We start from the raw sequence: 16,160 nt of genomic DNA, 5'->3' as shown, positions 1-16,160 counted from the left end.
ACAGGCGCGGACCTTCGCCGGCAGGTCTGCAGTCGCTCACCGCGGCGACTACTGGGTGTTATCGTATACTTGCGCTCATCTCCAGGCGGAACCGGAATCAAATCCGGTACCAAACGAGTGTTCGTTGAGTCGAAGTTGAATTGGTCGGGCAGCTAAGCTGAGTCATGGATCATTATTCAGAGTCAAATGTGAGACAATGTGTTCACAAATCGTCGATGGGATGACCCAAGTGTAGGTGCTTCTGATAGCTGTTATGTTCACTGTTATGCACATGCTGGCCGCTGAGCAACTATTAGAATATAAACGCCTCTTTGGCGTCTTTTTATCGAAACATGTTATATATGTAGGTGCATGAACTTTGTAGGGCGTGTGATGCCTCTATCTTGAACTGTTCTCACTGGATTCGGGCCCGACGAGATCGGTTCTGAAACTGAGCCACGGACGCCGGATGTAGAAAAGAAACCGTCCGGCAATCGTGCTATTTTCCGTGAGTCGCAGCAGGAATAATTCCCCACCAGCTGTGTGTCGGGGTTGCGAGTGATTCTGAGAAGCTGGATCAAGGAGAAGCCCGCTCGATAGTGATGAATGCTATCCTGCCGCCATTTGTCGTTGCCATTCAGTCGTTGGCAACAGGAGTCCACAGGGCATCAGTTTTCGCCATCGCTCGCTACATTCCACGTGTCCCTATCACTCGTATAATCGTATATCTAGCCGTGTACGAAGTTGCTTTAAAGCTCGCGGTAACCCTGCTCGGCGGTGTTGCGTGCCGCTGGTGGCGCCGTTTTCCAACCAGGCGTACAACTCTCATACTGACGTGTCGTTACGCGCTCACTAGATGGCACGTGTGCGAATAATCTGCCCACTTCACCCCGCAATGAAATTGCTCCTCAGACCATTTGTGACCGTCCAGTAAGCCACGGGTGCTGTTTCGTGTGAGCTGATTAGTGTTCCACCTGTCGCCCTGACCAGGGTCTGTAATGGACCGGGTCATAACCAAAGGACGACACCGGACCACTCTGGCAGTTTCCTCCCCGATTTCTAACATCCTCCACCCTTGCGCTGGCCGTGGTCTGTCGGGTGCGCGCTCCCGGGTTTGCCAGGGCACGCTATGAGGTTCCCACCGCCCCAGCGACCTGTCAGTGGCGAAGGGGGCGCATGCCGGCAGGTCTACCTCCGCGGTACAAACAGGACCCGATTTCCAAACCCGGTCGAGGAGACCCGCCTGCATAGCATCACACGCCGGGGCATGTTCCCCACTTAGCTCTGTCCCTGCAGCTGGCCGCCGCACCAGTCCTAGCCGCTCTCTCGAGCTCGCCGTCCTTAGAGCCTGGCTCGGCGCGCCGCGGCCGAGCCGCTCAGAAGAGGCAGCCGGGCTCGCCGGCCGGCGGCGGCGGCGGCTGCAGCCCGGCGTCCGCGGCGCCGCGCTGCAGGATGGCTGACGTCATCTGCGCCGCGTCGCTCAGTATGCGCGCGCTGTGCTGCTGCGCGCGTGCCCGCAGCGCCGCGATGCTGCTGCTGCGGAAGTCGTGCGGCCGCTCCTGCTGCTCCTGCGGCTGGTGGGGATCCTGTTGCTGCCGGTGCTGGTCCGGCTGGTGCTGCTGGAGGTCCGGGTGGTGTTGCTGATGGTCCGGCTGGTGCTGCTGGTGGTGCTGCTGGTCCGGGAGGTGGTCGGGCGGCGGCGCGTGCGGCTGCTCGTCGCTGCTGCCCGTCTGACTGCTCGTCTCGTCGTCTCCGACGTTCTTCAGCTGCTCGGCGGCCTCCAGCGACTTACGGTGCATGCCTGTCGAAACCCCTTGCAGTCAGCTCGAGTCTGTCGGCTCGAGTCAGTCAGCTCGAGTCAGTCAGCTTGAGTCAGCCAGCTCGAGGTTGTCAGCTCGAGTCGGTCAGCTCGAATCAGTCAGCACGAGTCGGTCAGCTCGAGTCAGTCAGCTCGAGTCAGTCAGCTCGAGTCGGTCAGTTCGAGTCATTCAGCTCGAGTCGGTTAGCTCGAGTCAGTCAGTTTGAGTCAGTCGGCACGAGTCAGTCAGCACGGGTCATTCAGCTCGAGGCTGTCAGCTCGAGTCTGTCAGCTCGAATCGGTCAGCTCGAGTCGGTCAGCTCGAATCAGTCAGCTCGAGTCTGTCAGGTGGAATCAGTCAGCTCGAGTCAGTCAGCTCAAGTCGGCCAGTTCGAGTCAGTCAGCTCGAGTCTGTCAGGTGGAGTCAGTCAGCTTGAGTCTGTCAGCTCGAGTCGGTCAGCTCATGTCAGTCAGCTCGAATCTGTCAGCTCGAGTCAGTCAGCACGAGTCAATCAGCACGAGTCTGTCAGGTGGAGTCAGTCAGCTTGACTCCAGCACGACAGACGAATGGCCATGGTCGAGGCTCCACAGAGCCGGCAGCGCGATTCATGTGTTCATTGATGGGAGTGTCAACTCTGGCTTTTTCTATGAAAACTAACTGATACGGCTTAAGATATGTCTGTGCATGATGACAATGTGAATAAAAGTGCCCAAATTTTTGCTAAAATAAGTAAATGTACCCATAGCAAGTAATGTTCCAAAGCTGAAGTCCTTGGTGATGAGCGCTGGTAGCCGAATCAGTGCGTGCGCCTCTTTCAATTGCTTTTTTGAATTCCGACGAAGTTCTTCATCAAGCACGATATATGCAAGTGATGAACAGCGTCAAGGGTTTCACTTTGGAAAATTGGTTGTGGGGTGGAACCAATAAAAATGACCTAGCCTACCCTAAAATACCGACTTCTCCTCAGATTTTGGCCACTTTGATTCGCGTTCCCGGTGTTAAAAAACGAGCATTTTGCCAGCTCCAAATTGTTTTGATGTTGAGAAATGACAGCCCATATGAAGACTATGTGACTGTGATAATAATGATATCGATAGGTACCGGCTTAGGTACCTCGTGTACGACCCGTTCAGTCACTCGCTGTGTTTCATTGGCCCAGTATTGATCTTTGCTCGCATGCATACGGTAGGGGCAGGCTAAAAAAGGCATTGAGTAGGCTCCTTTCAGTATTGGGGGGCTCAGGCCACCCTACCCCCGAAAGTAAATAAATTGACACCTCTGAGGAGCATCATAGACCAAATACTTGTTTTTCCATATAATCTGCTGAGAACCGACGCAGCTCCCTTACTGATCATTCATAAACCAGTCGGTCAAAGGTATACATGATGGTCTTATCTTAACTATCGCTGTAAGCTGTGGGCAACTCATGAGAACCATTGCAAAAAAAAAATATGTCGAAAGTCCAAACACCCACTGGAATGCTTTAGCCGATTGCAGAGAATTGGAGACGGGGCATAGAAGGCGTGATGGCCAGGTCGGTCCGTCCTGGTTGCATGCAGGCCAGACACTCGATACCCAGACTGGCAGCGACGCTGCGTTTGGCCATGCCAATGATAGCTGATTCAGGGACGGATCCAGAAGGGAGTCACGAGCTCATGCCCCCCCCCCCCCTCCCATGGGCTTGGAAGTGGCCCATAGACTTCGAAAGTGCCCATAGCCGGCCGAGCAGACGCAGTTTTTAAACACAAAACGCGGCAAAATTGGACGTCTTTGGGCTTCCAGGCAAACAAGAATAGTCGCAAGCGAAAGTGAAGGGCCCGCGAGCCAACAAAAATTATCCTTAACCTATTGAGAGGGTGGCGATCGAGAGATTTTAAGGCTCATTACGTTGTCCAAAAGCTTTACGTTGGTTCCGAGGGCTCTTGTTGTCCATTTGCAGTCAACTCGATCGTTAAGAAGCCTTTTAAGGCTCCATGCGCTATAGCCGGGGCCCCATATGTTCACCTGACGAGATATTCTCGGTTGCTCAGGGACCCTTGACGATTGTCTCAGTTAACCTATTGGCACAGTCGTAATATGCTCATGAACACTCTATATTCGTATACGGCCTTTCCAACTCTCTGACACTTGTTTGAGGCCCTACGCTCTTGTTGGGAGCCAATCTGTTAACTTGCCTAGACACACTCGGTTGACCGAGCGCTCCAAATTGGGTCTTGGGTACTTTCAGCTTGAATAGAGGGCCCCACGCACTGGTCGCAAGGCTGTCAGCCCGCACGAGCACACTGGATTGTTCGGGGCCCTGTGCGTTGGTTTTGGCATTTTGATGTGGGGCCCTGTGCTCCTGTTGCAGGCCATCTGATGGCCTGCTCGGATGCGCTCAATCTTTTGGGAGCCCTCCACACTGGGTCTCGGGTACATTTGGACGGAGGTCCCTACGCTCTCGTCGGGGGCCTTATCTGATGAGCTGCTTCGGCACACTCAATTTTGCAGGGGCCCTCCACATTGAGTCTTGGATTCTTCCTGTTTGAATGGAAGGCTCCACGACCTTGTTGGGGCTTTATGTGTTAGCCTGCTTTGGTGCACTTGATCATCCGCGGGCCCTCTACATTGTGTTGTATTTCTTACTTGAATGGAGGAGCTTGTGCTCTTGTTGGGGTCCCCATCTGTTCACCTGCTCGGGCACGCTGGATTACTAGGGGCCCTGCACATTGGGTCTTAGTATTTGAAAGGAGGTCCCTTTTCTCCTGTTGGGGACCATCTGATAACCTGCTCCGGTACACTTCATCTTTTTGGGTCATCCACACTGGGCCTTGGGTGCTTCTTATTTGAAAGGAAGTCCCCACGCTCTCCTTGGGGCCCTTTTCGATAAGCTGCTCGGGCGCACTCGATCGTTCGGAGGCCACTTGCATTGGTTTCTGGGTACTTCCTAGTTCAATGGATGGACATATGCTGGTTTCAGCGTCCCTTCCTGTTAATCTGCCCGGATGCACTAGGTCGTTTGAGCGCCCTCCTCACTGTGGCGTGGGTATTGCTTGTTTGAACGGAGGACTCTACACTCTTGTCCGGGCGGGGGGGGGGGGGGGGGGGGCATGTGCCTAAAATATAATTTGCTCGGGCACACTTGATCATCCCAGACCCTCCATATTGTGCATTTGGTACCTCTGATTTGAATGAATGGCCCTCCGTTCTCGTCGGGATCCCACCTATAAAGGAGGAGAGTTTCACATGTATGTTCGGCTTTTAACAGAAATAGCCATCTTGAAGACCTTTCAGTGCTGTTCACAATCCTGCCTTTCTAAGACCTAAGCTGCTCTAGTTTCTGGGCTACACGCTCGCGAAAATGTGGAAAAGCATATCGAGGAAAGTATTTCAGCCACCTTGGCATTAATGACGTCGTGATAATGTCATTCAAATCCTGTCATTTCATAAGCCATGCGGCGGTCCAGGCCCACAAAATCTGATTGTCGAGGCGTTTATACCTGGCGTTGGTGAGCGCGATTTGCAGATATAACGGCCGTCAACTGGACATCATTCAATGTTGTGCGAGCTACGATGACGTGTTCAAGCCAATTGAAGATCGTATTTACTAAACAGGGAACTGTGTTGTGTAGAACAGCCTTTTCCACTGCAAAAGTTTCCGAATAGTTATAAGTAATCTTTCTTTATCTTACCTGATGCCCGCTTCAGTATCTTCAAATATGAAGCATTCCCTTCAAAGGGAATGCCATTGATATGATAGGTGTTTTATTTTTCACACGCTCGAAATGAAACAGGTGAGGGTTTCTTTCCCTTCAGAGACACGACAGCTTGGAACAGTGTCAGAGACGCATAGCTGGCTCGCAATTCATGCTTATTGAAAATAGCGGAGAAGAGGGATTATCCACAGGAGGGTACTTGCTTGAGCGTATTTGAGGAAAGGTTGAAGATCATGCTCTTATACTATGCGTGGAATTAACATCATGAATAACTGGTATGAATTCGTCAATATTAATATTCACTAACGTGCATATACTTTATCGATGCAATTTTGACGTATCGAGAACCTGCGTATAACTGGGTTGTGATAGCCACATATATTGTGGACACTGGACACTGCATTCTTGTGAATGGCTGAATGAAAGCACAACCTCTTACCTAAGCACAGAATGTAAGTTAGGCGCCGATTTATTTTTTTCAGTATGCAAGAGAGAGCTGCAACTGCACCCCTTCATCTTCACAAAACAGGTGTTTCGATAAGAAGGTGAAGCATACTGCGATGCTTCCATGTATGATTGCTGTGGCTACGTATATGAGGCTTAAAAAATATGTAACTATGGTATATGCATATATATATATATATATATATATATATATATATATACCATAAATAACCAGAGCATAAGGCGCGAAATCCGTTTTTTTCCGAAATCCCTTTGCCCTTATGACGACTTCCACAAATCTGCCCCCTTCCCCAATCATTTTCAGAAATTGACACCGATGGACCTTGGTGCCTTAGCCGTAAAGCAGTAGTCAGATATGCGGCGCTGAATCATTACTCTATACGTCCCACCGACGTCGTTAGTAATAGGTAATAGGTATAGTAAATAAAATAGGTAATTTCCGTCGATTATCGGATTTATGACACTTGTTATGCTTGTGTACCACGTGCTTCATGCATTTTGAATGCCAGGATACTTTGCAGTCGTTCATGATAGGCAAAGCAAAGGCCCTGCACATATATTGTCCAAATATCAACCATCAGCTGGTCACATCGACCAGTCGGCTAGCCGTAAATAAGCTGGGAATGAAGCCCGAGCTGGAACTTGATATTTAGCAGCCAACTTTAGTTTGTTTTGCCATGTTTTCCGAAATATGAGCCTCAAAATGGCACGATTCACCATGATCTGGAAAAAATGAACAAGCTAAATGCATGTGCATGCATAGCACACCTAGTTTTGTAGGGCAACGCGCAATAAGACGGGTTCCCGTGTAAAAAAGGAACATGCTAAAAATCTTGAAATTTTCTGGCCGTAATGCAACGATTTTTTTAGGGACTTCAAACTCTAGGGAGCTCCTCAAGACTAGGGCTTCCCCCTTTGATGAAATCCCGAATCCGCTCTTGAGCTGATTTAACAGCCATGAAGCGGCTCGAGACCAGTTTAAACTGATCTCGATACGAAATTCGGCGAAATTTTGGTATTTAGTGAAATTTGGTTTAAACTTATTTCGATATCTATCGAAATCCCTGATTAAGTAGCGTCACTTATCCCTCAGTTCAATGGGACATCATTACGGAATGAGGCTATTGTAACAGAATAAGTTATTTTCGTCGACAAATGTTTCACGTAGTAAGTGATCCGTTAATACTACGCCTAATCACTGCTTTGTTTCTTTAAACGTGTATAATAGCGAGAGGTTTTACTATTACTGCAAGAAAAAGCGTCGCGGATGGCGGCGTATGGCTATATACAACGGCCCCCGATCTAAAACGGAGCGTGCCGTCCGGGCGCACCCCCCCCCCCCCCTCCCTTCGGTCCGCGCCGGCGGAGCGTGAGAGACGGCAGCAGAGCATCATACCGAGCAGCCAAGGAGCCGGGCAGTCCTTGTCCTCGCTGACCGACTTGGTGATGGTCTCTGGCAGCGGCAGCGAGTGGCGCACCATGGCGCCGTACAGGCCGTACTCGGCCATGATGGTGGAGCGGCCCCACGTCTTCTCCGTCTTGCGCCACTTGGCGCGCCGGTTCTGGAACCATACCTGTCGGCGAGGGGGAGGGGTCAAGGCGGCTTGACTTAACACTGACTCCTGGCCTGGCCTGATCGACTGACTACTGAAAGCTGATGGCCAGATCCACGGGTGCGCAGGGTCCGCCAGGCTGTGTCCTCCCGTTCGGCGAGTCGCTGTCCGACTGCCTGGTCAGCTTTGGAGACGCCTTGTGCCCAGGCATGGGCCCGCCCGTCGGCCCAAGACTGGGCGTCCTCGGCACGTCCGTCAGGCCTACCTCCGACCACGGCCCGCCACGTCTGCCGCCGTCCCGCGTCATAGTCCTGCACCCGCCCCCATACCCGTGGGCTGCCCTTCCGGGTGCCTGATCCGCGGTCTGGCAAGCGAGCCCCAGCCCCCCGGCGGCGGCCTGGCGGCGCCGCCGGCGCGCCGGGCCGCGCGGTGACCGCCCGCCGCGCTCGCCGCGTGCCGACGGGCCCCTGCCGCTAATGGCCGCCGGGGGTGTGGGCCCGCCGCCGGCAGCGGCACGTCGTCGGCCGAAAAACAACGCTCGTTAGCCCGCTAACGACATTAGCATCGCATCCGCCCCGTGCCGACGAATATAAATCCGCTATTTGGCTTTGTTACTGTTGATCATTGCATCGGCTGGCGCGCCGGAGCGGGGCAAAACACGGCTAGTGTGTCGGTGCCGGCGGCTGGGACGCGTCGACGCCGCCGGCGGGCCTGCGCGGGCACGCTCTGGACGGGGGTGACGGATGGAGGACACGCTCGCTCTGGTTACGGTGTGGACGTGTAGCGAAAGAGGCTGCGTCTATGGTGAAGCTATGGGCACGGAAGGTGGTGGCTGACATGAAATGTGAAGATGAAATGTTGAAAGTTATAGACATTCATGCAATGGAAATGGTGGGCACCGCAGAGGATTTGCAGAAACATTTTGATGAGCACACTAGATGCATTTTGTATAACAGGTTCACAACCTTTGGAAACATTGGTAATAGGTTTTCAAGGACACAAACTTGCCTGCATCATCTGTTTAAGTGGGGCTGAAATTAGGTTTTCGATCATTATTGTTCGTTGTGGGGACATTGACCGTCGCGCCCAAATGTGCTGGGGGTTGACCTAGGATGATTTGAGACAACCTGCAGCAATTCTTGGGAAAGCTATGGAACGATTTTCCCCGCCGTCATTCAGACGTTGGCGGAGATTTTCACGGCGCTATAGCATATGATGACACGACCGACGCGCGAAAAGTCCTTCGCTTCCTGACGGGGGGATGTTCGGTGGTCATCGACCCCACTCGGTTATTGAGTCTCTGTCAAGTTACGTAGGCCACTCGCCACGCTCCGAGACTGACTGGGGTCCCAACTAAATGCTAACACACTAACCATACACTTGCACACTGATCATACACTTACACATTAATAATGCACTTAAACATAAATCATACACTAATGCATTGTGCATATATCGTTGCACCATATATGCACGACAAGTGGTACAACAAATTCGTTTTTTGCAAGAGGGACGTCCGTGCCCCCACCACCCCTGGACTAACGGCAAAGCTTGTGAGACGCCTAACACATCCATTGTCATTGCGCAGGCATTGTGCCGTCAGTGGCCTGCCGGGTACAACGAGTTCAATGCGGCCTCGACTGGGCACGCTCTCTGCCGGCCACGAGACCTCGAACGGGCGCCAAGCCACCGACCCTCGGTCGCAGCGCCAGCGTCAGCGGGGCCGCTGCGAACGCACTGATCCTCCAACCCGCCCGCGCTAAGTGGCTGTCGTGATGCGATTAGATAAAGTGGGACCCGACCGCGGACCGGACCGCGGCGGTGCACGCGAGGGAGACCTCTTCCGCCTCTGCCACCGCTCCGGTTACTATTCAGACAACGCTGCCGGCCGGCCGGCGGCGGCAGGAGAACGCTCGCGCTCGGTCTGCCCGCCTCGCTGAATGGAAAGGACGGCCCCCGGCCCCGGTCGCCGCGAAACCCGACCACCGGACCGCTCCGTTCGGCTCAGTTTCCGCCAGCATATCAAAAATTACCGGCGGTGCCGTTGCTGGCCGGGAGCCTGTCTTCTCCGCTGCCGTGGCCGCAGGGACGAGGGAGGCGACACGGCGTCGCGCCGGCGGCGTCCGCGGCGCCCCGGCGGCATCTGCGGCGCCTCGGCGCCCGGGCGCTAATGAAAAGCCCCGCAGTCTGGCGGGCGGACTGGCTCCGAAGCCGCCCTGCCGGGACTGAGTGGCGCTGAGGTGACGTCACTCAGTAGCGGTGAAGTGACGTCACTCTGGGGTGCTAACCTCTAGCTTCGCACGAGCGGCAGAAGCGAGACTGAGCGATGGTGAAGATCGTAAGAAGCTACAGCATCTCATAACTTGTAGGCAGCTCTTTCTTTGTTGCCAGGAGTTTTCAGCTTACGCGACGATAGTTACGCAGTACCAGTGCACAGCGCACTGAGCTTGCTGAAAAAACGTTGTTGAGTTAACTATCTGATCGATGGTTGCGTACTATCAGGATTCATTTGAAATCTGCGCGAGGGCGCAGTCAGGATTGTCTTATGGGGAGGGAGGGGGCCGAAGCTCGGTATGTACGCATGCCAATCTTCAACTTTCTGTTGGTAACCCTCTGTGGTGAAACCGAAAGACCCGGGCCTATCGAGGGTGGCTGGCCCCCCAAGCCCTGTTCTTAGCTGCGCTCCTGCACCTTTATTTTGGCTAGATTTTTCTCTTTGTGCTGTTCTATTTCTGCATGGTTTTGGCGCTAGACAGATCATCGCGTTAGCGGACCGTTTCCAGGTGTGACGGACGACGGCCAGTTTGTTACCAATATAGTAAAGGGCATGTTTCAACTCAGACGAAATATTACGCAAACATACCGCGCTAGAGTTAGTAAACCAACAAAACGGTTTACAGACCATTTCACCTCAGTCCTTGCTCGGGCCGGCCATCGTGCCAGCAATGCTCAGAAAACATGCGGGCATGTCAGAGCAAACCCAGCATGTAATCTTGGGGGTGCCAGGGTGTAAGGGTTCTTACGAATAACATTGGTTTCCAGCTAGCCGTCTGGCCGCAGATCAGTTGGCTAGGCGCAGAGGCCGTCTGACCGGCACGGTTAGCCGGGTGCAAAAGACAATGTTTTTAACCCCACACAAACTATTGCTTGTGATTGAAACACGTAGTCTGGAAAATTTCGCTCCATACAGTCATTTTGCCGGGGGGGGGCGGGGGGGGGGTAACTTCCGATCCCATCGCAGCGTGGCTGGATGGAACAGGAAAAGATCAAAAGTTAATCAAGATCAAGATCAAAATCAAAAGTTAACCGGACCCGGCGTAAGAAATACGCTGCTCTTTCCGGCGATAGCCAGCCGAATTCGTAAGGCCACGTTGTGTGCTATTGTGGGTAGACGCAGACCATTCGTGATGTTTGTGTGCGCTGAGGGTCACCCCCACTGGAGCTCAGACGGCCAAAAACGGCTCGCTCTCATGGCCGCTGCGTGACGGGTACGTGACAGACAGGTACATCACGTGACGGGTACGTGACTGCTGTGTGACAGACAGGTACATCACGTGACGGGTACGTGACTACTGTGTGACAGACAGGTACATCACGTGACGGGTACGTGACTACTGTGTGACAGACAGGTACATCACGTGACGGGTACGTGACTGCTGTGTGACATACAGGTACATCATTCATTATATAGCAGAGTGTCATAACATCGTGTTACTACCAGACACAGAGCACAGGCTGCCTTATTATTGCATATATCTGGTGTTTTTATGGTTCGAAATCGGCCTTTCGTTAACCGAAATTGTGCTTGTTTAAGGACAAATGACATAACGAGCCTTGCATTGTAGGCCCATTCGCTTTAAGAAATATACACCCCCGCGGACATCGGTGAACGAGCGAAGCTGTTGGGTAGCGCAGTCCCAGTATCATCCATCTTAATGACAACGGGTGAAATAACGGGAAGGGGGAAGACAAGCGTCCGTGACCAATGCTTAGAACGGGACCAACGGTCGAGAGGAGGGACATATCCAGACGCACCAATCAAACCACGGTAACAATATATCGGCCGGCCTTGGCAAGAAATCGCATCATCACGGCTAATTGGCGTTGCATTTCACCGCCGCAGAGCATGGCAGCGGCTCGGTTAATCCGCTCTGCGTCCGCTTGATGAGAACGTAACTCAATTACAGCGGGTCACATTGGATTACGATCTGGCGATACGATAAACGATCAAGCTGAGCGACGGCGGCGGAGCGGGATTGTGGCGCACCGATGACAAATGCGCCGCGTCGGAGACCGGCGCACGCTCCCGCCAGGGGAGCGGACCGTCTGGGTAGGGACTGCTTACTCTGACACTCCGAAAGAGACTGGGAGAGAGCCTCTGAGCACGGGACTTTCTTGTCATTGGCGCGTCAGAATACGAGTATAAAACACAGGACGGGCCGGTTCGTCGGAGGGCAGATTGCAGTGTTAAGGCACAGACTGGCATGCCAGAGGACATACTAATATGTTACAGAACGGGAGCATATGTCAAAGGACAAATCACCCTGTCAGAAGGAATACCAGCATGTCAGAGGAACATCCTGATATAAGAAAACAGATGAACAAAGAGCGTGTCAACGAATATGTCAGAGAACGTGTCAGAAAACGAATATGTCAGAAGAGACATGTCAGCGGACGGCCACAGGCCGGCAGCAGCAACGGCTATACAATTCCCCAAACACTCCCGAGACCCGCTCGGGAGACCAAGGCTTCCGCGGCGACGACAGTGAAGCCATGCCTCGCTGGTGAACCCACCCACAGCCCACCCAAAGTGGCGCGCTCAGCCCCCCGCGGCCACGGCCGGCCTGCCCTCGGACCACCTCCGTCGGCCCGGTGGACAGGTGGTAGCCGTCGTCGGCTCCGACGGAGCGCGAGTCGTTAGAGGGCGCTGCGGGCGGCGGCGGCGGCAGCGGCGGCGGCGCGGGTCGATCGACGGTTGCCCCGGAGACGGCGGCGGTGTTGTCAGTGGGAGCCAATCGGCCGGCGGCTGATTAGACCTGGCAGATACCGCCGCCGCGGGGCCCGAGCGGGAGGCGGGGGTGACGCGGCTCCCACCCCAACCCCGCCCGCACGCCCGGCCCGCAGCCAGGCCACGGCTGCCGCTCGCTGGCCTCAGAGACGACTGCTGCTCATTTGGCATGGTTTCGTGAAGCGTACTGAAGGTTCCGTTTTTAGCATCGAAGTGATGGCACTGTCTTCGATGTGTGGTGCTTTGTGATGGTGGGGCCCACCAGTTTCAGTCATACGGCTCAGGTCAAAGCCAAGGCAAAGTCACGTTCAGGTCAAGTGTCTTTCCGGTGGCGTCGCAACTGTCAACTGAAGAAAGAGATGCGCAGTGCACACAACTTAACGTACCCTACAGTTCTGTCGTATAAGTGACTCTCCCCATGGTGTTGGAATCTATGGCAGCGCTAGCTACTTGTGGCCCCACTATGCGCCCGATCATCTAAACGTTGAAAATGTCTGCTAAAACTGACTGAGCTTGTTTAAGCAGTGGTGGCGCAGACTCACACCGGTGACCACGGGGCGGGCCGTGAGCCCTGCGACGCCGCCTCCGGTGGACGGAGCTCACACCGGTGACCACGGGGCAGGCCGTGAGCCCTGCGACGCCGCCTCCGGTGGACGGAGCTCACACCGGTGATCGGGGGGGGGGGGGGGGGGGGGCAGGCCGTGAGCCCTGCGACGCCGCCTCCGGTGGACGGGAAATCCCGGCTGGGGCGGTCTGGCCGAATTCATCTACTCCCAAGTTTAGATAAAGCAGTAGATATAGTCCTATTCCCCGGAGAAAACTAGGAGAAAAGAGATATAGATGCCTTGATATTTTGGCAATATGCCTTCACCGAAACGAATAGCAGATGCTATTTATTTGGATAAAGGGAAACAGGTGCTTTGCTTAGTGGGCCAACACTTCTTTCAAATGATCATACGATGGTCCAGTATGAATATGTACGACTGACAACGTACTTATCCTGATCTTATTTCAGCTGAATTACAATTATTCCAAATACGACCATGCATGATGGGCACAATGCATTTCGCCGCGGTGCTGGAAAAAGAAGAAGAAAACGTGCGCCATCATGCGGTCTCTTTTATTGCTGGCGATTTTCAGCGCGCGAAGCAATTCGCAATAGATAATAATTGTTTGCCAGCATTTCATTTTGTCTCTCCGGTCGCCATTTCCCAAAGATGTTTCCGATTCGTAGATGAAAGACACACCTATGACACTGCCGGAAGGCATGCGGAAACACCACGCTCTGAATGAAGCATATCCTGCTTGAACAGCTTGAAACCGGGGCAGTTATAAATGTTTGCACATTTTTGACTAACTGCCCATCATTTCCCTCGATGAAGAGCTAGAGGATATAGGAGCGCACCGGCCACGTGGCCTTTTTAACATGCAATGTCGCGGAATGCAAAGGGTCGCACTTCCCGTGGCGGCGCGGTGCCCATCGAGCTAACACGAGACCGCTCAGCGGTGTTTGCATTCGAATTATCGCGGAACAGGCCCGTATGGCTAGGTCTTTACACGAATGTCACAGCCCGCATTGGCATTTAATGGCCACGACCACCGAATGAAGTGCCTATTCTGTGCTGAGTCAATTGAAATTGCCGCGCGGAAGAAGGGGTTTAAGCCGCTTATTAGTCTCTTAAGGATAATTCAATTTGCACAAGCCTTCCCACTGGCCTCCTTCACATCCGACACGTTTTATCAACACGGGGGACAAAGACGCCGCCCGAATGGCGCACTACGTTATAGTGTCAAATACAGTCCTGTCAAATAGAACGCCCGCTCGAAGTAGACAAAGGCGTTGCTTTACAGTTTCCACAAATGCAAAAACAGTATGCGTGTGTCAACACCATATGTCACATTTATATATGATGATGCCACATTTATATATGTCACATATATGTTACATTTATATATGATGTTATACAAAGCCATGCAATGCCATGCAAAGTCATACATTGACATCACGCGGACAGCATGTTGCTGAAGTCACGTGACTTCGACGTTTCTCAAACTGAAATACGTCATATGTTTATAATCATGACTGCATGTGTTAGCTTAAAGCAATGCGACATTGGCTTCATGACATCGCTTGAACCAGAATGGCTGCACTTGCGGGCGCCTTTGTCCAGGGAAATCAGGGACAAGGAGCGCAAACAATGGTTCAGAGCAGCACTCCGACATTCATGGCCAGAAGTTTTCCCACTCGACAATGAGAGGAGAAAATTTTGAAGATTATTCAGACATCGGGCAATCTTTTTGTTGCCATTCGTTTCACAATGTTGAACTCGAGCCTCAAAGCTGCGCTGAATCGAAATGTAATACCATAACACGGGTCGGCCTATTCGCCACCCGCTAGGGGCGACTTCTGAGCTTTCGCGCAGTGATCTATCGTGCAGAACGGGATCATGCCGACATGGTAAGCTTTATGTACTGCCTCATCATTTTGGTTTCTATCTGACTCATCTCTTTGATTGTAGAAAGCCAAAATGCCAGACTCTCTAAACCAGGAAACCTGTTTTATAAGGCGTGCTTTCTTTAAAACCACGGGATTGAAAACTGTACTTCAAAACCGTCGAGAATGTAGTGGGGTAATGATTAATCATATTTAATCGCATTTTTACAAATGCGTTTGACAATAACAATGACAAAATGACAATGACAAACAAATGTTACATCTGCGTCACGTTCAATTTTCGCAAGACAATAGTGTAAAAAGCTCAAGATTGTACCGCTAACCTTCACGAGAACAGAATGGTGCTGGATATGCCGCGGCTGCCGGCGGAGATCGGTGGCCGGCTCCCTCGGCTCGGCACACGCCGGGAGGAGCCGGAAGCTTCTGGTCAGCTGATTTCATGCATACTTGGAGAAATTATATAAATATCATCGTACATCGGCCCGCAGTCCGTCCTTTATAACCCCGCTACCCCTGTATCATGGCCTGTCCTGAGAGACGATTTGATCGTAGATTAAATCTAGTACCATGACTTCTTCAAAAAAAGCTTCCAGTTGCCTCGTGGGTGCGTTTCCACGCCTCTTCAGATATCGCATGCGTCTGCTGGCATCGATGTGTAATGTGGATCAAAGAGATGTGTCATCCATACCTGAAATCAACCATTTTATCATTCGCAGGTGTTGAGTTGGTAGCTCTCTGGTAGGGGCCACGTAGCGAGACAAATATTGGAGGAACACCGATGCATCGATATTTGCATAAGGCTTTCCTCTCTATTCAGCGCGGTACGAAAAGGGTTACATTTGGCAATTGTGAGGAGTTTGTCTGGCCCTCATCTCCCTGGGGCGGCAGAGCTTATGCCTCTCAGAGGGTATGAGTATGAGTCCGACGTATGAGTCCGAAATAATGTGTACGCGCGAGAGTCTGGGTTCATCACTTTTGCTGCAAAGAAGTTCATGTCCGCCTTCTGTGGAGCCTGGATTCGAGCCAATGGTCTATAGGCTTGAGTCTCAGCCGAGTCAACGTCCTAGGAGCCATGACTTGTAGTTTGGGCCACCCGGTTCACAGCAGACGAGTCCGGACGCATTAACAGTGCATGAGTCTGAGCCCTCAAACCATGAGTCAGAGTATGAGAGTCATGAGTCCTATTGTTCCATGACTCTGATTCCA

General features: G+C 52.6%; 1 protein-coding gene across 1 annotated transcript in view; it reads right to left on the bottom strand.

The window, feature by feature from the left end:
- Positions 1-1,421: 1,421 nt before the first annotated feature.
- Positions 1,422-16,160, bottom strand: part of LOC119093815 (visual system homeobox 2) — a gene marked incomplete at its 3' end in the record, with an annotated part of 57,827 nt that continues 43,088 nt past the window's right edge. Inside the window, 2 exon segments of the mRNA XM_037216824.1 lie at positions 1,422-1,780; positions 7,335-7,512. Of these exon segments, the coding sequence (XP_037072719.1) occupies positions 1,422-1,780; positions 7,335-7,512 (537 nt within the window).

Source organism: Pollicipes pollicipes, unplaced genomic scaffold (genome assembly GCF_011947565.3).
Source record: "Pollicipes pollicipes isolate AB1234 unplaced genomic scaffold, Ppol_2.1 Scaffold_4002;HRSCAF=4701_pilon_pilon_pilon, whole genome shotgun sequence".
In the NCBI taxonomy this organism is placed as follows: domain Eukaryota; kingdom Metazoa; phylum Arthropoda; class Thecostraca; order Pollicipedomorpha; family Pollicipedidae; genus Pollicipes; species Pollicipes pollicipes.
This window is presented reverse-complemented; position numbering and strand designations above follow the sequence as displayed.